The 22,802-nt window shown below is 42.7% G+C and overlaps 2 protein-coding genes across 9 annotated transcripts in view; both read right to left on the bottom strand.

The window, feature by feature from the left end:
- Positions 1 to 1,290, bottom strand: part of PRPF39 (pre-mRNA processing factor 39) — a 46,335-nt gene extending 45,045 nt beyond the window's left edge. For 2 of the 4 annotated variants that reach the window (XM_074996144.1, XM_074996143.1), the window contains exon 1: positions 1,203 to 1,290. The gene's annotated coding sequence lies outside the window, so the exon portion shown is untranslated. The remainder of the gene's footprint in view (positions 1 to 1,202) is intronic. The other 2 variants (XM_074996146.1, XM_074996147.1) reach the window with 1 other exon arrangement.
- A 168-nt stretch (positions 1,291 to 1,458) lies between these two features.
- The window catches only part of TOGARAM1 (TOG array regulator of axonemal microtubules 1), a 108,819-nt gene continuing 87,475 nt past the window's right edge, over positions 1,459 to 22,802 (bottom strand). For 4 of the 5 annotated variants that reach the window (XM_074996138.1, XM_074996142.1, XM_074996141.1 and 1 more), the window contains 4 exons: positions 12,141 to 12,330; positions 8,707 to 8,926; positions 7,981 to 8,067; positions 1,459 to 3,914 (listed from right to left, as the gene is read on the bottom strand). In XM_074996138.1, coding sequence (XP_074852239.1) covers positions 3,661 to 3,914; positions 7,981 to 8,067; positions 8,707 to 8,926; positions 12,141 to 12,330 — 751 coding nt within the window. In that variant the 3' untranslated portion in view covers positions 1,459 to 3,660. Of the gene's footprint in view, positions 3,915 to 7,980; positions 8,068 to 8,706; positions 8,927 to 12,140; positions 12,331 to 22,802 lie in introns of those variants that run through there. The other variant, XR_012645868.1, reaches the window with a different exon arrangement.

Here is a 22,802-nt window from a genome sequence, read left to right as displayed (position 1 = left end):
AGCTAGCAAAATGGAAGTAAAAGAGATGAAGTGAAAATGATTGCACATTCTGTTCTAGACTGGATCAAAGTACATTGCAGATCAATGTTTCTTAAATTGTGTTCAGAGGTACACTGATGATCCCTGAGCATCTGAAAAAATACACTGATGGCATGTATGTGCGGTTATTAAAACCAGATGTTACTTCCTCATTGCTATGACACCTGACTAAACAGCTTCATTTTGGTTTTGCTGTATATGTTGTTGATTTTTAAGAAACTTCTTATAGACGTCCCTGTTAAAGTATTGTTTCGTGTTCCATGGTCTCAAAAAATTTAAGCAGCGCTGCTCTACAGCCTACCTATTACAAGCTTCTCTGAGCTTAATTCCAGCTCAAACTCTCACAAACGTTATCGAACCTACAGAGAATAACCACAAACTCTCTCAAGTCTCCGGAAGATTCAGCAGGGAGGTTAACTTCACAGCAACGTGCAATTCCAAGTGGAAGCTGGCTACCTGAAGGCTCCTTTCCAACCACGGAAGACCTGTCAGCACAGGACAGACTGTATCGCTGCAGGGAGACGGGTGTTACCAGCTGGTGCTCGAACACACACACCACACTCAGCAAGCTCAGAGCACAAAGGGCTGAAGTGTGGCTCACTGGTTACAGCAGCCAGGTCCATGGCGAGGCGGCCACACTGCAGCTCCAGGGCCCCACGCGCCTCATACAGCGCCCGGGCACCCCCCGGAACACGCTCCCCACTCCCGCGCTGCAGTCCGTAACCACCAGAGTTGGGGAAAAGGAAGGAACCCATTCCCCTCAGCGGTCCTAGGCGCGCCCCCGCTGCGCGCCCCCGCTGCCCTCCCCTTCCCCTCAGCGGTCCTAGGCGCGCCCCCGCGGCCCTCCCCTTCCCCTCAGCTGTCCTAGGCGCGCCCCCACGGCTCTCTCACTGCCCTCGGCGGTCCTTGGCGCGCCCCCGCTGCCCACCCCCACGGCCCTCCCATTGCCCTCAGCGGTCCTAGGCGCGCCCCCGCTGCCCACCCGCAGCGTTCTCCCAGTGCGCCCCCATCGCCCACGTTCCCCAGGCGCGTCCCCGGTTGCCCTCCCGCTCCCCGGGCGCGCACTCTCCATGGCTCTCCCCAGTCTCCAGGGGCTCCGAGGCGCGCCCCCGACATGCCGAGGCTCACGCTTCCCAGGGGGCCCAGCCCGGCACAGCACTGACCTGGCGCGAGACCCTGGGCTACAGGCCGGCCGCGGCCGCACCAACTCCGCCAGACCCTTCTGGAGCGCGCACCACGCATGCGTTCCAGCCACCCCGAAACGGGACTGCGCTTGCGCCACCGCACCGAAAGCCAACAGGACACCAATACGCATGCGCCGAAAGCCGCGGGCTGAGGCGGCCTGCCACCTGTCCCACAGAAGGCATGCGCCAGCACCCTCGCTCTTTGCCCTGCGCATGCGCCCTTCCCAACGCGGGGGCTTGGCTACGAGTTCGGCGGAGGAGCACGTCGCTGGGCGGCCGGCACGTGCCGCGACCCACCCCTCCCGTCACCTCAGGCCGCGGCGGCTGGACCTCGCCACCTCACGGGATCCAGCGCGGGGCCCGCGCCGCCCCGGTCCGCCGGCGTGCCGCGAGGGCTCGGCTCCTCGTGCTGCCTGCGCCGCCCGTACCTGCCGCGGCTCGAAAGGCCTCCAGAGAGGGAGATGCGGGGCGCGGAGCGGAGCGTTTCTCCGCGGTCGGGGGGCCGGGCTGCTCCTCGCGCGGCGGTTGCTGGTGGAACAACGGGGCGCCAGAGAGCGGCGCGCACGGTTTGTCCCCTGAGCCGTACTGGGCCCTTTCCCCCGCCGCCGCCCGTGACCTTTCTCGCGCTTAGGGCGCCAGGCCTTCCGGGCAGGGGTCATAATGGCCACGCTGAGTTAGACTAATGCCCCATCTATCCCCCTAGCCCGTCGCTTGACACTGGCCCCTGGGACCTGCTTCAAGGACTATTAACAGCACGAGCAGCGACCCATCCCTTCCCCTGGGCCCCGCTTTAGGAGACAGGCTAGGGCCACTCAAGGGCACGGTTTCGCATCCCGGCTCATCCTGGCGGACCCATCGTCCATGAATAGATGTGGGCCACCCCCATAGCGGGCCCCAGAGGCAGGTTTACATGAATGTATCTGCTTTGTTTTAAGCCTTGCTCTTCGCAGTGAGTTCCGTATATTGCGGGCACAGCGGCTGAACAAATACTTTCATTTGTTTTAAAGCTGCTGCTTAATAATTTCCTAGCTTTTCTGCAAACTAGCTGTTATTTTATAGATATGTTATGTCCCTCTTTACGCACTTTTCCAAGCTGAACAATCCTAGTCTCCTCTCTCCTCATACAGAAATTGTTCCATATCCCTGCTGATTTGTCTCTTTTTTTGAGATGTGGCAACCAGATCTGCATACAGTATTCAAAATGTTGGCACACCATAGATTTATATACAGGCAAAATATGCTGTCTTGTTATCTAGACTGGGCTAGGCAAAATTTTCCAATGGGGGGAGGGAGTGCACATTGAAAATTTGGTAAGTGGTCACATGCCACACTTTTCTACAATATTAATGCAGGGTTCGGAATGGTTATTGGGTACAGGAGGGAGCTCTAGGCAGGAGACTGGGGTGCATGAGGAGCACCCAATTTAAGTCTTCGCTGCATAACTAGTTGTCCATAAGTTATTATTTCTTCTATTTCCAAAGGAAGCAAGTTTGAGTGAAATATGTCACACACTTTTACAGAAATAAATTGATTTATTTTTATAACATTCCTTTTTCTTTCTAAAATGCATACAGTACTTGTAGCCGGAAAACTCTGAAAAAAGCTACTGAAGACCTGGCACTATAATGTTGAGAATTACACACGTGGGCTGAGATAACACCTTTATAAATATTTGACAGACAAAGATAAAATTTAGTGTTTTTAAACAAAAATATGAAAGTTACATTCATCACATGAAATTAAGACAAATGTGTATTTCAAAATCTGTAAAAGTATTCATTTTCTACTTTGTCATCATGCTTCATTATAACATGTTAAAATTTTAATTTGTGCAGCTGATTACGCCCAACTGTCAAATGTATCAATATAAGAGCAATAGCAAGTTAATACTGCACAATCATAAGTGGACTGATTTAAGAAATACATTTTTTTCCACAAATGTCACACAAATCCCTGTTCTTGGTAGTGTGTGAGACATATTTATATATACATATATATCTCGCAAGGATTTTTTTTCCACTTATGTAAGTAAGGCTAAGTGAGAAAACAGGTCAGAACATGATTACAAAGTACTATTCATTCCAAATTTCATATCTATTATTACATACAGGGTACTGTGCTGTAATTTCTAAAGAAGAGTGCAAATGAGCAGGATTGACTTCTCTTTAAAGACCTTAGATACTTCCATGTGGCCTGCAAGCAACACTGGTGAGGCAAGTTCATGAATATTATACTGATTTGGTGTACATGTGCTGGTCCAGGACAGTGAGGTGCTCTACAGGTTGTCAATAAAGGCAGCCATTCTAGTTTTCTACATGGAAGTGCAGGCACTGTGAAAAAGCAACTTTCAAATTGTTTCACTTGTGCTCATGAAAACAGTTATCAGTCTTTCAGATGGTGTATGTATTGACTGATCTACACACATACACAATTTATGTTAGGTAGCTATATCAAGAAATTCTTCTAAACTCTTTTTGATATGTGGTGGCTGAGATGCAGCCTGGATTAACAGGCTTTGACCCATTTGTGCAAAAAGTGCTTTTGATAATTTAGCTATAGCTGTACGAATATTTCCACCAGCTCCAGGCAGAGACCCACTGTTTGTCATGTTTCCTAAGAGATGCCAAAGGACAACTAAAACTTTCTGCTCTACAGCATGAGGCTTCCGTGGGTACAGCTCTGTAACAAGATCTGAAAGAATTAAGACAACACAATAAAACTCTAATTACTATGCTGTAGTACATTATTTGTATTTCTGCAAATATGACATCTATGAAGCCAATTTAAATGCTATATCACTTAAAAATCATCCCGCCACAACTCAGACTCCCCCAGACTTTACTTTTTCTTTTTTTAAACAACATTTTATCCATTTGTCACAAGTTTTCTAAGCATTCATTTAAAGACTGTCAGGTAAATTTAGAAAAGGAGGACATTCTAAGAGCAGGTTATTATAGCTTCCTCTACTGCATCCGCACAGCGGTTTGTATGATGGAATAATTGGCAAAAGCTCTGGGCAACAGCAGCTGTACCAGTACACTGACCACTGGATCACCAATTAAATCACTCCCAGGTGAAGCTCAGTAAAAAGCTGTGCCTTGTTAATGCATTGTGATGGTGTGACATGAACCAAAAAAGCTAATTAGCCCATTAGCCAAGAGGTAGAACAGGGAAAGAAAAAATGCCAGGCTTTCTAAGAGCAGAGGCCGGAAAGATGCAGTCTCTTCCATGTGCAGTCTCTTCCTCGTCTCAATGAGATAAGGAGCGCATACTTTTGTAACTGAAGTTCTACAGAAGTTGGCAAGGGTGCTAGGAAGAAAACTACCAATAAATCACAAAAGGTGTTTGGCCAGAGGAATGTGTCTCAGCAGTCGGTGCCCAGAAGCCAGAGGAATGGGGCGATGCTGTCACAATAACCCACTCTTCTGAGAAAACAAGTCCTGTCGCACCTTACAAACTAACAGATATTTTGGAGCATACGCTTTCTTGGGCAAAGACCTGCTTCGTCAGTCTTTGCCACGAAAGTTTATGCTCCAAAATATCTGTTAGTCTATAAGGTGCCACAGGACTTCTTGTTGTTCTCAAAGATACAGACCAACACGGCTACCTCTCTGATTCTTCTGAGAAACTACGTGTTCTGCAATACTGGGACATAACAGATTGAACTACCATTGTAGCTATACGGAAGTCCTATTATATAAATACTCCTAAATAAAATCATTCTCCTCCTCAAGATGTAAGGACTTTGCAGCATAAATGTTACAGGCATATTTTTATCTTGTCACAAGAATGTGTAGCTATACAGCGTCATTAATTTTACCAGAACATCACTACAACCGTAACTGAAAAAAACACCCTGCATGACACCTGACATGATACACAAATGTGTTGGAAATTCAGATTCGTAAGTTAAATGTATGAAGTTATAAGAAAAGCCATACTGGGTCACAGCAATGGTTAACACATCCCAATAAGCTATCTTCTGAAAGTGGCCAATGCCAGATACTTGAGGAAATGAACAGAAGAGCTGATTATCAAGTGATCCATCCCGTCATCCACTCCCAGCTTCTTACGGTCGGAGACATGGGACATTCAGAATATGGAACTGCACCCCTGATCGCTTTGGATAATAGCCATTGATGGAATGATCCTCTCTGAACTTAATTTTTTGCACTCCAATATAGTCTGGACTTCTCAACATTCCCTGGCAATAAGGTCTACAGGTTGACTGCATGCTCCTGTCTATTCATTTTAAAGCCTGACCAATTTCATTTGGCAAACCCTTGTTCTTGTGTTAGGTGAAGAAATACATAACGCTTTCTTATTCACTTTCTCCATATCATTCACAATTTTATAGGCCTTTGACATTCCACTTAGTTGTCTCCTTTCCAAGATCTAGAAATGAGAATTTAGAAATCCATAAGGGAACTGTGCCCAGGACAAGATATAAGTCTACTTCTGTTGAAATCATCACGTCCCAGGTATCTAATGCATTCTTTTAAAAAACGAAACGCTAAATTAAGAGCCAGTAATGGAAAGTGATGGTCCTTTTCGCAAGAAATGCAGCCCATTTTGCCTGTTACAGGGCCTGCCTCCTGTAGGATGATGGACCTTGTGTGTGTATACAGTGCAGGCTGAAAGCAAGGCCTGCTGTGAAAAATAGAAAGATATAAAACCTACACCACTGTGTCAACAGGAGAAAGACTTGTTGGGAAGTCTGAGTGGGATACCCATGAATACAGGTTTTTTTCCTGATGGGCCTAGTGAAAGAATCTGTTAATGGCTATGTCCAAGAGCTGGTAAGGTTAGCTCTGATGGGTGAAAGGACTGTTCCCAGATCCTAGTGAAAGGATTGTGAAGACCCTCTGCATTAAAGGGTGGAAGACTTGCAAACCTGCTATACTATTCTATATGCTACACACTTAAATATAATTAAAATATTTATAGTCTAATCAATTTATTTTATAAACTATATGGTAAAAATGAACAAGCATGCAAGTATTTTTTTTAGCAAGTATGTTTTCAGTACTAGCATGCTGTGATGACACTTCTGTATTTTTTCATCAGATTTTGTAGATAACTAGTTTTTAAGTGAAGTAAAACATGGAGGTACTCACAACACAAATTGTTCTGAAAAGGTTACAGTAGTCTGAAATAAAAAAGCAATCAAGTAGTACTTTAAAAGACTAATAAAATAATTTATTAGGTGATGAGCTTTCGTGGGACAGACGCACTTCTTCAGACCATAGCCATACCAGAACAGGCTCATATTTAAGGCACAGGGAACCAAAAATAGTAATCAAGGTTGACAAATCAGAAAATAATCATCAAGTTGAGCAAATCAGAGAGTAGAGGGGCAGCAGGGTGGGTGAGTCAAGAATTAGATTAAGCCAAGTATGTAAAAGAGCCCCTATAATGACCCAGAAAATTCCCATCCCGGTTCAAACCACGTGTTAACCTGATGAAATTGAATATAAAAGAGAGTTCAGCAGCCTCTTTCCAGACTATTGTGAAAATTCCTCTTCGGTAAGATGCACACTTTTAAGTCATTAACAGAATGGAGCACTCCATTAAAATGCTGGCTGACAGGTTTGTGGATCAGGAGTGTTTTTGTCTGTTTTGTGTCCATTAATTCTTTGTCTGAGAGTTTGAAGTCCTGTCCAATGTACAAAGCATCTGGGCGTTGTTGGCACATGATGGCATATATGTTGTTAGCTGAGGAACATGAGAATGTGCCTGTGATTCTGTGAATAAGCTGGTTAGGTCCAGTGATGGTATCTCCAGAATAGATATGTGGACAAAGCCGGCAGCAGGTTTTGTTGCAAGGAAAAGTTCCAGGACTGGTGTTCCTGCAGCATAGACTGTGGTTGTGGGTGAGAATCCTCATAAGTTTGAGAGGTTGTCTGTAGGAGAGAACAGGCCTGTCACCTAGGACCTTCTGGAGTGTGGCATCCTGATTAAGGATGGGTTGTAGGTCTTTAATAATCCATTGGGGTTTGAGTTGGGGGCTGTATGTAATGAGCAGTGGTGTCCTGTTCTTGGCTTTTTTGGGCCTATCTTGGAGTAGCTGGTCTCTGGGTATTTGTCTAGCCCTGCCAATTTGTTTTTTTGTTTCTCCTGGTGGGTAATTCAGGTTTCTGAATATTTGGTAAAGATGTTGTAGTTTTCGGTCTCTGTCAGTAGGATCAGAGCAAATGTGATTGTACCTAAGGCCTTGACTGTAAACAATGGTTCTAGTTATGTGTGCAGGATGGAAGCTAGAAGTGTGTAGGTAAGTATAGTGATCAGTGGGTTGCCGGTAGAGAGTGCTACCTATCTGATTAGTCAACCTTGATTACTATTTTTGGTTCTCTGTGCCTTAAATATTGAGTCTGTCCTGGTATGGCTATGGTCTGAAGAAGTGGGTCTGTCCCATGAAAGCTCATCAACTAATAAATTATTGTGTTAGTCTTTAAAGTGCTACTGGACTGCTTTTTTGTTTTGATATTCTAATTTAAGTTATTATATGGCCCCTTTGCAGGATTATCTGATCAACTAGTGTGCTGCTCCTTTGGCTTGAAAATACTATTTTTTTCTGAGCAAGAGCATATAAAATGAGAATCACAGCCTAAGCAATAAACAAGATTTCTGTGGCTGCAAGGCACATGTCCCAAATGCAATACTGTTGCTTTTGTGATAAATGAATCAGGAAACGAGTTTGGTGAATGAAAACAGAATATAAGTAAAATTGAATATGTAAAGAAAGATGTAACATTACCAGCAAGCTTCTCCGTCATGTCTTGTTTTGCTTTTCCATTCAAAAATTGGGCCTTTGTACAGAAAGGTTGGAGAAGCAAGTAATTATCTAAAAGAATAAAAGATAATAAAACCATCAGAATAAGCATTTATACAAAAGTAAGGTATGTAGGCAAATTAAAATGGCTTAATAAAATCTTCAGTTCACAGTTATTAAAAACTGCTGAACCAAAGTGGCTTAAGATATAAATCCTCTTCTTCATTAAAGATCAAAGGATTATTTTTACTTGAGCATTTTTTATGAATAGCTATAAGAGAAGTGATTTACTGTAAAGACTAACTGCTACACAATGCAGCTAAATCCATGAGAAATCTACATTACTGCCCCCTAAGGCCTAGTCATCAAAGTTACTTAACACTTTCAATTCAATTAAAGCCCTCAGCAGGCTCTCCTCAAATTTGCAGGACTGGGCACTTCCTGAACTTTATAAATTGACTTACAGCAGCATGGTTGTATCAATTTATGTGCTTCATAGGACTAATCAGGGCAAACAGCCTAATGGATGTGAATGCGCAAAGTGGAAAAGGAAATGGATAGCTTCTTTTTTTTCATGCTTTCCAGTAGTCACCAAAGTCATTCTATGCTGAGCTTATCACTATACTTAAACCCTCTCCTACCCACCAAAAATGCACAATGCTTTGGTAAACACAGGTTTTGTAACGACTGGCTATTCATAAAACTCATTACCTAAATGTTGACAAAGAGCTTGAATAACATTTGTGGCAGCAGCATAGATCCCTGGATTCTTGGAGTTCAGGTTGTTGTCTACCATGGCTGGAATCAACATGTTGATAACTGGTGATAAGTTATCTTTCAGCAAAGGAATCATCTTGTACATTGTCTCTAGAGCAACCTGATTAACTTTGCTGTTGGAGTCATGTAAACGAGACTTGAAAGCATCAAAGATCTGAAAAAGTATACAAATATCACTGGAATTAGAGAAATTTGATGTTTCTTCTCACACATTCAAGTATCTTAAGTTCTGCATTTTACCAAAACAAGACTTTGATGTTCAATCAGCTGGGAATTTATCCTTTTTATCATGGTAAACTGGTATTTGACATTATTATACTGTATATACTTCCCTTTTATCTCAGTTCATGTGAATTTATTCCCAGACAATACAGCAAGGTTACACTAACAGCATTCTGTAATTTTTTTTTATCTGTACCTGTGGTTTTTATGCTACTCGTTTTTAACCCAGGCTACTTCACAGAATCATAGAACTGGAAGGGACCTTGAGAGATTGAGTCCCCTGCCCTTGCAGCAGGAACAAGCACCGTCTAGACCATACCCTGCTCTTAAATATCTCCAGTGACGGGAGAGGCCACAACCTTCCTAGGTAGTTTATTCCAATATTTACCCACCCTGACAGGAAGTTTTTCCTAATGTCCAACACCTCCCTTGTTGCAGTTTAAGGCCATTGCTCATTGTCCTATCCACTGAGGCCAAGGAGAATAATTTTTCTCCCTCCTCCTTGTAACCCTCTTTTAGGTACTTAAAAACTGCTATCATGTCTCCTTTAAGTCTTCTCTCTTCTAAACTAAACAAGCCCAGTTCTTTCAGTCTTCTCTCATAGGTCATGTTCTCTAGACCTTTAATCACTCTTATTGCTCTTCTTTGGACCTTTTCTGATTTCTCCACACCCTTCTTGAAATACACTTGTTGAAATAGGCTGGGTCTACCCTCGCCACAGAAGTTCAAATGCTTAGTAGGTTCAATATTCCAGGGTACCGTTTCACACATGCACAAAATGGCACGTTCCAGGTTCAATGCTGACCCCAGAACTCCTTACGAGCCACAAGGATTAAGGAATGCTGATGAGAGGAGTGCTCCTGTTGGCATTCTGCAGTGGGGACAGGGACAAATACCAATGGACGCAAAACTGATTTTTGGTACACAATTGGCGTACCTAAAATTGCATTACAGCCATCAATATTCAAGGTAAATGTAGACCCAGCCATAGACTGAATAGCTAGAATTTGCATGAGAAGAGTGGAGTGTTTCCCCCTCCCATAGCATTTTAGAGACATATGTAACAGTGGGGGCTCGGTCGATGATGTCAACCCCTGCATGCTAACACAACACTAATGATTAAATATAAATACACCAAACTCTTTTTTGTCTTCCTGTAGCAATGACTAAATAGAAAGAATAGTTAGACTTAAGGCAAAAAAAAAAAAAAAAAAGAGACCTTTATGATCCTCTAGTCACCTGGTTCACAACCAGGATGTGTATATTCCTGCAGTATGCTAAGGTTTCCAAGGGGTATTAAACTCATCAAGATATTTGCCTAATATTACAACACGTTACATACAAAACACTAGTCAAGTCAACAAACTAAAATTTCAAATACTGATTTGTTGGTATTGCTCTATACATGATGCGTTGGAATGTGAGTTTAATATTTATATTCCAGTTGAGTTATTTTGTAAACTTATTGTAAAAATGAGAAAGCCACTTTAAGCACAAATTTTATTTGACTCAAAGTGTCAAAGTTATCTTAACCTTGTTATCCCCACCCTTGCTCTGGCTTATTTATACCTGGCCCTGCAGATTTCCAAGACCAGCATCTGATGAAGTGAGTCTGTGGTCACGAAAGCTCACGCTTCTGTTAGTCTATAAGGTGCCACAGGACCCTTCGTTGCTGTTACAGATCCAGACTAACACAGCTACCCCTCCGATAGTTGAACTAGTGTCTGATGGTACCCAATATTATAAATATCTATAATAATAAATTCCGTGAACCCTCTTTACAAGCAATCCAGGTCAATCTGTACAACTGGCTTAACACCACCATTAATTTACCAATCCATCCATTTTTATGTCAGCTTCAAATTTTCCCAGAAATGGTTTTGTATTTTCTTCTAGACCACCAATAAGAAAACTGAATAGTACTGGGCCATGAATTGATCCAACAGGACTTTGGGAAAGGTTAAGGGATTCTCCTAGCATTTTCATCCAGTCTATTCTATACTGCTATTTGGCCCTAACAATGGCATTCCAGTTTACATACACTGGACACAGCTAACTCGCTGATACTAACAAAATAATAGAAATAGACTTGTCCTTCAAGTCTCCAATCAAAAGTGAGTGTGACTTTCCAGAAATATGCTGTACAGACAGTAGAAAAAAAGAAAGCTGAGGGAAGTCTGGCAGTTGACGAGGAGGAGGAGCTTGGGGGAAAAGGGTGCTGTATGGCTGACTTCTACTACTACTACTACTACTACGGCTGACTTCTCTACTTGGACAGATTAAGATTGTAGAGTGTGGTTTTGTTTGGTGGTGGTTCTAGTGACAAGGTGGGCATCTCTGGGGGAAAACACAAAAAGGTACAGCATATCAAGATACACTAAGCTTTTCGTTTCTTTGCTTTTTGCCTTTTTTGTAAGTTATGCTCTGTACAGATCAATCTTAATTCACACATAAAGCAGAGGGTTTATTAGGTACTAATAATGATCTTATGTCTGTCTTCTTCCTTTTTTATATTTTCCCTACTTCTTAGGGATTTTCTGGCAGGTACCATGTTTTCCTTTACACAGTGCCTAGCACAATTACATCCTGATCTCAGCTACCACACAAAGCAATCAGCAAGCCAGTGCAATACTGTTTAGGTGGCCCAGAAGTTCTTCAGGTGATACATTTGACAGCTTCCTAAAATAAAGAACTTATAAAAGGCAAGAACTGTAACAAAAATCCAAACTGAGTAACAGATTTGTTTATCTCACAGAAAGAATTAACATGGAATTGAGATGAGAACAAAACTGTTTTCGCTGGGAAAAAAAAATACTCCAAGATTAATTCTACACTCAGATCTCTAGCCCTCCGCAGTCTTTCCAATCCCTTCCTTTACAAACTCTACCTAACTCTGCTAAGCCTCTCTTTCTCCATTTGTATCCAGCTATTTTTACACTCAACATTTCCTTGTTAGCCAAGCCTGACCTAATCCCACTTGCTCTGGGACTCTTCTCTGTCAGATTTTCGTAGTGAAAGAACAAACCTATGTTTTTACTAATGAAAATCTCTAAAGCAATACATTCTTATTATTAAGGCTTTTCCTGCAAAGAAGCAGGATGAAACTTAATGGGCCATTCTAAGAGGATGTTTTTGTCTATAGTTACCTTCACAATGTTTGAAACAACAAGTTCTTGATTGTTCTCTGCATCTGTTAACAATTGTTTAATTCCATTAATTCTGTCCCGGAAATCTTTTGCATTCAGTAAACTTGTAATTGCCTTAACATATTCTGCACTTTCTAGTGAGTTACGAGCAACTGGTTTCCTTGTAATTTCACGTGCTTCTGTAATCTCTCTGTGGGAAGGGAAAAAAAAGAATGACTTATTTGCTTACCTGTCAGACAAGCTGGAACAGTGGTCTCACAGTTGAGAGATAGTCAAGTATCTCAGCTACACAAACATCAAAAATTAAACAGAATCTTCCTGCTAAAGGCATCCAGACATTTTAAAAATAGCTTATTTAAAACAAACCATTTCTTGTTCTACTCAAATTGCAGTTCTTTAAGAGGATGTCAGTGCAAATCCAACTCTAAGTGCACATGCAAGATCAGATTCTTCTGAATAGCATGTGGCAGGCTCATGCTACTGGGCAAAGGCATAGAGGTGACAGTGCCCGGGATGACTCCCTATCCCCAACAAACATCCCACAGCCCATGTTTGCCAGGGAGTGCAGAAGTGAGAATGGAAAACTCATCATGGGCTCTGCACTGAGGATACCTCTTCAAAGAGCCAGAGTTATTGTAGGATTAGTAATGGTTCATTCATCCCTGGAGAAGCTGCCATTGCTAATCCCATTGCAGGCAATGGCAAACAAAGTTTCTTTGGGATTGCAGAATAAGGAGCATCAGCCACAGTAGACAAACGGATTGTAGCACTACTCTCCCAAAGCTGCCTGGCAGCCAATCTAATGCATAATGATTAACAAAACTCAGTGGACAACTCCCACTGCCACCATGAAGATCTCAGAAACTTGGCATAGTTCTGAAGTAGGCAGAGGAGGCATCTGGAGTGCTGGTGGAGTGTGCCTTGACCCACTGGGAAAGATGAATTAGTTAATTGGAAATGCAGTAAGATACATCACATTATACACTTCAGGAGGATTTTGAACATCAAATGCAAATGAAGTGCCTAAAGTAAGAACTTAATTTAAATTCATTACACACTAGAAACCAGAGCCAAAGCTAACATTTTATGCTTATTTAGCTATCACCATAGACAGAAGGACTTCTAATAGAGCTCAGGGACACCTTGTGTACCATGGCAGTGAAATATCCCTGACTTGTCATCCTGCAAGGTTTCAGTACTTATACTGGGAAGCTACAGGTGCAAAGCCACCCCTCCCGCCCCACCCAACCTCAACTCTTCCCTTGCCACTCTAAGGGTGCATCTACACTAGGAACTAATTTCAAAGTTAGGCACTACTTTGAAGTAGGCAGCAGAGAGTCTACACACTTTTTCCCTAACTTCAAAGTTGGGAACCCAACTTCAAAGTCCTTACTCCATTCCCTGGAATGGAGTAGTGACCAACTTCAAAGTTAAACTTTGAAGTAGGGTGTGTGTTGGGGGGGGGGCCATGGAAGGAGGAGGTTTTATGGAGTTTTATCTGGGGGTGTTGAATGAGGCTGGGTGTTTATTTGGGGATGGAGCCAATACCTCTGGAGCCAATCCCGCAGGTCACCCCATGTTTGTACTCCCAGAGCTGTTCACCATGGGAGCCTGGCCCCATGTGACTCACCTTACTTACAGCCCTAACCAGATCAGCTTAGGAAAAAACTGCTGGCTGAAAATGAACCTGAGCACAACAAGAACCAATTCTGGCAGGCAGAGGAAAGTCAGACATTTGCAGCCAACATGCTTTGGTCTCCTTTGACTGAAGGCACATATCCCACAACTGGTTACTTCAAGCCCACAGTTGAGGGAAGACTCTTATATTCCTCACCGAAACTGAGTTCCCACATTGCAAAGGCCACAAATGATTTCTACTTTCTCCAGCTGGCTAGGAGATTCCATGCCATACATGGCAGGGAAAGACCCAGCCTGTTGTTCAGGCCATCATCACTTCTCACCAGTAACAACAGCAGCAATGTGATACATACATGCACGAAACATTCAACACTTGGGAAACTCCAATTTAGATTTATTAGGAACTGGGGACACTTCTGGGAGAGGGGGAGCCTGTACGGGAAGGATGGGCTCCACCTAAATCAAAGGGGATCCAGACTGCTCGCACTAAACATTCAAAAGGTTGTAGAGCAGTTTGTAAACTTAAAGATGGGGGAACGCCGACTAGTGCAGAGGAGCACGTGGATCCGACAGAAACTCCTCTCAGAGGAGAATCCCTCAACAGAGATACTCTAGACTTTAATAAAAAAAGAGAGGAGGCGAGAGATCAAACAAGGGGCTAGATCAGACCAACAATCACGTATAAAACAATCTAATACATCTGGGATGGGAAGACAAATAAGCAGGGGCAAATCTTTAAAATGCTTCTACACAAATGCTAGAAGTCTGACAAATAAGATGGGTGAACTAGAGTACCACCTGGTACTAAAGGAGGCAATTGACATAACAGGCATCACAGAAACCTGGTGGAATGAAGACTATGTATGGGATACAATCATACCAGGATATAAAATGTATCTGAAGGATAGAATGGGCCATATGGGTGGCGGAGTGGCACTGTATGTGAAAGATAATGTAGAATCAAATGAAATGAGAATTTTAAATGAATCAAAATGTTCCCTAGAATCACTATGGATAGTAATTCCAAGCTCTACTAAGAATATAGCAGTAGGGATATATTATCGACCGCCTGGTCAGGACATCAATCAGCATTGACAACTATACGTTAGAGGTCGTCCACGAGTTCGTTTACCTTGGGTCCACCATAACTGACACCCTGTCCTTGGAGACTGAGCTAAATAGGAGGATCGGTAAAGCAGCCACAACTCTGTCCAGACTCAGCAAGAGTGTGTGGAATAACAACAAGCTGTACACTCTCACCAAAATGCAAGTCTACAGAGCCTGCATCCTCAGCACCCTCCTTTACGGCAGCGAGACTTGGACCTTGTACGCCCGCCAGGAAAAGAGGCTGAACGTCTTCCACTTATGCTGCCTCAGGCGCATCCTTGGAATATCGTGGAAGGACAGAGCATCCAACACTACCGTCCTTGAGCAAGCTGGAATCCCAACTATGCACACCCTCCTCAGGCAGCGGTGGCTCCGCTGGCTTGGCCACGTCCACAGGATGAATGATGGAAGGATCCCAAAAGACATCCTGTATGGCGAGCTAGTATCTGGCAAAAGACCTCCTGGACACACCCAGCTGCGCTACAAAGATGTTTGCAAGAGAGACCTAAGGGAAGTAGACATCAAGCCAGACAGCTGGGAGGAGCTGGCAGACGATCGCAGCAGATGGAGGCAGGAACTATACAAGGGCCTTCAGAAGGGTGAATTGAGGATCAGACAGCCAGCAAAGGAGAAGCGAGCCTACAGAAAGCACAGCAAGGACCTGCCAGACACCCATTACATATGCAACAGATGCAGCAAGGACTGTCACTCTCATGTGGGTCTTCACAGTCACAGCCAATGCTGCAAATGAGGATGCCAAACGGAACTACAAAGGGCGCGTTCCATAGTCTACGTAGACTGAAGGATGCTACTGTTAGGTCTGGACAGTGATAGTGACGTTGAAATGCTTAGGGAGATTAGAGAGCCTACCAAAATAAAACACTCAATAGTAATGGGGGGATTTCAATTATCCCCATATTGACTTGGCACATGTCACATCAGGATGAGATGCCATCTTAAGATTTCTCGATGCCGTTAATGACTGCTTCTTGGAGCAGCTGGTGTGGGAACCCACAAGAGAAGAAGCAATTCTCGATTTAGCACACAGTGGAGCACATAATCTGGTCCATGAGGTCACTATTACAGGACCACTTAGGAATAGTGATCATAATGTAATAACGTTTAGTATTCCTGTGGTGGGAAGAACACCTCAGCAGTCCAACACTCCAGCATTTAATTTTAAAAAGGGGAATTATGCAAAAATGAGGAGGTTAGTTAAACAAATTAAAAGCCAGAGTGACTAGAACAAAAACCCTGCTAGCTGCAAGGAAGCTTCTCAAAGACACTATAATAGAGGCCCAACTTAAATGTATACCCCAAATTAAAAAACATACTAAGAGGCCGAAAAAAGAGCCACCACAGGTTAATACCTATGTAAAACAAGCAGTGAAGGATAAAAAGGCATCTTTCAAAAAGTGGAAGGCTAATCCTAGTAAGGTACATAGAAAGGAATATAAACACTACCAAATGAAGTGTAAAACTGTAATAAGGAAAGCCAAAAAAGATTGAGGAACAGCTAGCCAAAAGCTCAAAAAGTAATAACAAAATGTTTTTTAAATAAATTAGAAGCAGGAAGCCTGCTTAAAAACTGGTGGGTCCCCTAGATGATACAAATACAAAAGGAGTAATCAGGGACGATAAAGCCATTGCAGAGAGACTAAATGATTTCTTTGCCTCAGTCTTCATGGCTTAGGATGTTGGGAAGATTCCCAAACCTGCACATTTTTTGTGGGAAATGAAACTGAAGTACTGTCTCAGACTGAAGTGTCATTAGAGGAGGTTTTGGAACAAATAGATAAACTTAATGTTAACAAATCACCGGGACCAGATGGCATTCATCCAAGGGTTCTGAAAGAACTCAAATGGGAAATTGGAGAACTATTAACACTAGTTTGTAACCTGTCCTTTGGATCAGCTTCCGTACCTACTGACTGGAAGAGCTAATGTGACACCAATATTTAAAAAGGGCTCTAGAGGTGACCCTGGCAATTACAGACCACTAGGTTTAATGTCAGTTCCAGGTAAATTAGTTGAAACAATAGTAAATAATAAAATTGTCAGGCACGTAGAAGAACATAATTTTATGTGTAAAAGTCAACATGGTTTCTGCAGAGGGAAATCATGTCTTACAAATCTGTTAGAGTTCTTTGAAGGGGTTAACAAACACGCAGACAGGGGAGATCCAGTGGATATAGTATCCTTAGATTTCCAGAAAGCCTTTGACAAGGTACCTCATCAAAGGCTCTTAAGTAAATTAAGTGGTCATGGGATAAGAGGGAAGGTCCTTTCATGGACTGAGAACTGGTTAAAAGACAGGAAACAAAGGGTAGGCATAAATGGTAAATTTTCCAAATGCAGAGGGGTAGCTAGTGGTGTCCCCCAAGGGTCAGTCCTGTTCAGTTTATTCATAAATGATCTGGAGGAGGGGGTGAGCAGTGAGGTTGCAAAGTTTGCAGATAACACTAAACTCTTCAAGATAGTCAAGATGAAGGCAGACTGTGAAGAACTTCAAAAAGATCTCATCGAACTGAGTGATTGGGCAACAAAATGGCAAATGAAATTTAATGTGGGTAAGTGTAAGGTAATCCACATTGGAAAAAATAACCCCAACTATACCTACAATATGATGGGGGCTAATTTAGCTACAATTAATCAGGAAAGAGATCTTGGAGTTATCATGGATAGTTCCTTGAAAACATCCACGCAGTGTGCAGAGGCAGTCAGAAAGGAAAATAGGATGTTAGGTATTATTAAAAAAGGGGACAGAAAATAAGACAAGGAGTATCTTACTGCCCCTATATAAATCTATGGTACGCTCACATCTTGAATAGTGTGTACAGATGTGGTCTCCTCACCTAAAAAAAAGATATCCTGGCACTGGAAAAGGTTCAGAAAAGGGCAACTAAAGTGATTAGGGGCATGGAAGAGATCCCGTATGAGGAGAGGCTAAAAAGATTGGGACTTTTCAGTTTAGAAAAGAGACTGAGGGGGGACAAGATAGAGGTATATAAAATTATGATAGGTGTGGAGAGGATGAATAAGGAGAAGTTATTTACTTGTGCCCATAACACAAAAACTAGAGGACACCAAATGAAATTAATGGGCAGCAGGTTTAAAAGTAACAAAAGAAAGTTCTCCTTCACTCAGCACATAGTTAACCTGTGGCACTCCTTGCCAGAGGAGACTGTGAAGGCTAGGACTATAATAATTTAAGAAACAGAGATAGCTGTGCTAGACTACATAGTATCAAAACAAAAAAGCAGTCCAGTAACACTTTAAAGACTAACAAAATAATTGACGAGGTGATGAGCTTTCATGGGAAAGACCCACTTCTTCAGATCATAGCCATACCCAAAACAGAATATTGAGTCTATTCTGGTATGGCTATGATCTGAAGAAGTGGGTCTGTCCCATGAAAGCTCATCACTGAATAAATTATTTTGTTAGTCTTTAAAGTGCTTCTGGACAGCTTTTTTGCTTTGATAGAATTTAAGAAAGAACTAGATCAATTCATGGTGGTTAGGTCCATAAAAGGCTATTAGCCAAGGGTAGGAATGGTGTCCCTGGCCTCTAAGGCTGTGTCTACACGTGCCCCAAACTTAGAAATGGACATGCAAATGGCCATTTCGAAGTTGACTAATGAAGCGCTGAAATGCATATTCAGTGCTTCATTAGCATGCGGGCGGCAGAGGCGCTTCGAAATTGACGTGCCTTGCCGCCGCGCGGCGCGTCCAGACGGGGCTCCTTTTCGAAAGGAAGCCACCTACTTCGAAGTCCCCTTATTCCCATGAGCTCATGGGAATAAGGGGACTTCAAAGTAGGCGGGGCACTTTCGAAAAGGAGCCCCGTCTGGACGCGCCGCGCGGCGGCAAGGCACGTTAATTTCAAAGCGCCGCTGCCGCCAGCATGCTAATGAAGCACTGAATATGCATTTCAGCGCTTCATTAGTCAACTTCGAAATGGCCATTTGCATGGCCATTTCGAAGTTTGGAGCACGTGTAGACGTAGCCTAATTGTCAGAAGCTAGAGATGGATGTCAGGCAACAAATCGCTTGATCATTGTCTTCAGTCCACCCCCTCTGGGACATCTGGCACTGGCCACTGTTGGCAGATAGGCTACTGGGCTAGATGGACCTTTGTTCTGACCCAGTATGGCCGTTCTTATGTTCCTAATACAAAGTGCTGCAGTGCATCTCTTAGAGGCTACATGGACTACTATGAGCACACGACTTCTCCTCTACTCTCTACTATACAATTTCTTTCACTCAGCATGCATTTAACATTGCTGCTTGGTCCTCTAACTTTGTTCTCTTTTTTCAACATAACTTCTAGTAGTACCTCTACAAAGCACTGTTTTATGGGTCCAGACTCACATTTCTAGACTATGCTGGGAACAGTGATGTTATACCTTTAAAAATACAATTTTCTATACATCATTTAAGTACCCTACATCTGTACATTAACCTGGACCTCACCTGCTTTACTTAGGGTATTGAGTAATTATGCTTTCAAAGATCCACAAATTGTTTGCTTCTATTTGCAATTTGGGTTGGGTTTTTTTTTGAAATACGTAAGAGTCAAATAAAGGTCCAGGTAGTAGATGTACAGCAACAGGGGAACAGAAGGAGCAGACACTGTCCCTACTGATTTATAGATGTACTTCGCTAACTTTTTCCCGTAGGCCTAGGATAGATAAGCCACAGCTGTACCAAGAATGTAATTTCTACTGAGTATCTCCTGTGTTCAGAACTGTGTTATCGTCCTTCTTCTGCCTTCTCATGCACCTAAAAGAACGTGTTCAGTGTCACAACTTTTCCCCCACTTATAAACTACTAACTCAGGGAGTTTGTGCTGCAAAAACTGCATGCTTTAACTAAAAGCGAAGTAAACATTAGCAGCTAAAATTATATTAATCAGATGGCTATCATAGTTCATTCCATGGGTGTTCATCCTTAATAAGGGTTTAAAGGAGCTGTAATACATAAATGTATTTGCATACTAACAATACATGAATAATAACAGAGAGAATGCCATGCTAGTCTATACGCTATGAGACACAATCTTAACTATGCTGAACGCTATGCTATCCAGAGTCTCAAAAATAACCCAGACAATACAATCAAACGAGCTGAAAAAGGGGGCACTGTTGTCATCATGAATAAGTCAGACTATGAACAGGAGGCAGCCAGACAACTCTCCAACACCACATTTTACAGACCTCTCTCCGCTGATCCCACTTTGGCATGCCAAAAGAAATTACAACAACTACTTAAGGAACTCCCTGCTGCTACTCGGGACCTAAGTCACTCAGACACACCATCTGAGCCCCAACCTCAATTATTCTATTTACTTCTCAAAATCCACAAACCTGGAAACCCCAGATGCCTTATCATTTCAGATATTGGCACACTTACCACCGGACTATCCAGCTACGTGGACTCCCTCCTCAAACCCTATGCCACCAACACTCCCAGCTATCTCCGAGATACCACTGACTTCCTGAGGAAATTACAAAGCATCGGAAAAGTTGCTGACAACACCATCCTCGCCACAATGGATGTACAGGCTCTGTACACTTTAATATTCCACACTAAGTCAGATTACAAGTGATCAGGAATACCATCCCTGATGTCACCACAGCCAATCTGGTGTCTGACCTCTAACTTTGTTCTCACCCACAATTATTTCCAATTTGGGGACAATTTGTACCTCCAGGTTAGTGGAACTGCTATGGGCACCCGCATGGCCCCACAATATGCTAATATATTTATGGCTGACGTGGAACAACGATTCCTCAGCTCCTGTCCCCTATTACCCCTCCTCTACTTATGATACATCGATGACATCTTTATGATTTGGACCCATGGTATAGAGACTCTAGAAGAATTCCACAGAGACTTTAACAATCCGCAACCCACCATCAACTTATGCCTCGACTAATCCACATGAGAGATACATTTCCTGGACACTACAGAACAAATCAAGGATGGCCTGATCGGTACCACACTCTACTGGAAACCCACTGATCGTGATACTTACCTACACGTTTCTAGCTTCCATCCTGCACACATAACTAGATCCATTGTTTACAGTCAAGCCCTTCGGTACAATCACATTTGCTCCGATACTACTGACAGAGACCAAAAACCACAAGATCTTTACCAAATATTCAGAAACCTGAATTATCCACCAGGAGAAATACAAAAACAAATCAACAGGGCCAGACGAATACCCAGAGACCAGCTACTCCAAGATAGGCCCAAAAAGGCCAAGAACAGAACATCCCTGCTCATTACATACAGCCCCCAACTCAAACCACTGCAACACATTACGGAAGACCTACAACCTATCCTTAATCAGGATGCCACACTCCAGAAGGCCCTAGGTGACAGGCCTGTTCTGTCCTACAGACAGCCTCCCAAACTTATGAGGATTCTCACCTACAACCACCGTCTATACCGCAGGAACACCAATCCTGGAACTTTTCTTTGCAACAAGGCCCATTGCCAACTTTGTCCACATATCTATTCTGGAGATACCATCACTGGACCTAACCAGGTTATTCACAGAATCACGGGCACATTTTCATGTTCCTCAAACAACATCATATATGCCATGTGCCAACAATGCCCAGATGCTTTGTATATTGGACAGACTTCAAACTCTCTTAGACAAAGAATTAATGGGCACAAAACAGACATAAAAGCACTCCTGATTCACCAACCTGTCCAGCCAGCATTTTAATGGAGTGGTCCATTCTGTTGATGACTTAAAAGTTTGCGTCTTACTGAAGAGGAATTTTCACAACAGTCTGGAAAGAGAGGCTGCTGAACTCTTCTATATTCAAATTCGACACATTAACACGTGGTTTGAACCAGGATGGGAGTTTTCTGGGTCACTATTGGGGCTCTTCTGTATACTTGGCTTAATCTAATTCTTGACTCCCCTCTCCCTCCACCTTCTCCCCCTCTACTCTCTGACTTACTCGCCTTGATAATTTTTTTTCTGATTTATCAATCTTGATTATTATTTCTGGTTCTCTGTGCCTTAAATATTGAGTCTGTTCTGGTATGGCTATGGTCTGAAGAAATGGGTCTGTCCCACGAAAGCTCATCACCTAATAAATTATTTTGTTAGCCTTTAAAGTGCTACTGGACGGCTTTTTTGTTTTGATAAATGAGTGTACCTATGGTTAATTGGGGGCTCAGCTGGACAGCGTTGGGGTCCCAGGAGAAAATGAGTATCTGCAAAGAAGCCCATCCACTCCATCCACCTCTGGGTCCCTCTGCTCTTCTCTTTCCAACAGTTTTATGCTGTAGTTTTACAATTTACGTAGCTACACTTTCAATGTAAGTTAGTTTGTGACACATTTCCTAACAATTATCACTATTCTGAATAAATATCTGTCTTCTCAGTGCTTGGGGTAGTGCCTCCCAGAATTTAGCATTACTGTGTTTTAATCCGCATAGTTTGTACCAATGATAATCTGGATTGTCAAAAAAAAACAAAACAAGGATCAGCATGAGGATGATTAATATTGTAGCCGCTTAAACTTGAGTCAGATGCCTCTAATTTTATCATATGACAGTACCACCACCAAGCGATTTTTATAAGTGATTCACTCACCAGCTCAATTATTTATTGTCCTAGTTAGAAGGGTATAATCAGAATAATGTTTACAAGAGCTCAAAGAGCTAATTTTAGAATTTATGTGATTTCTTTTAATTATTGTGTGTTAGTTTCCTCTCCAATAATTTAACATCTCCAGTGGAGTTTAGCCATTATCATATTAATGATTACAGACTATAAAACATAGGCATCACTATTCTTACTGATACTGTCCATCAGTGAGGAAGAACACCCACATCATGCACAGAGAAAGTAACACCTTAAAAGTATAGTTATACTAATAGTCAA

This window comes from Carettochelys insculpta, chromosome 6, assembly GCF_033958435.1.
Source record: "Carettochelys insculpta isolate YL-2023 chromosome 6, ASM3395843v1, whole genome shotgun sequence".
NCBI classification, from domain to species: domain Eukaryota; kingdom Metazoa; phylum Chordata; order Testudines; family Carettochelyidae; genus Carettochelys; species Carettochelys insculpta.
This window is presented reverse-complemented; position numbering and strand designations above follow the sequence as displayed.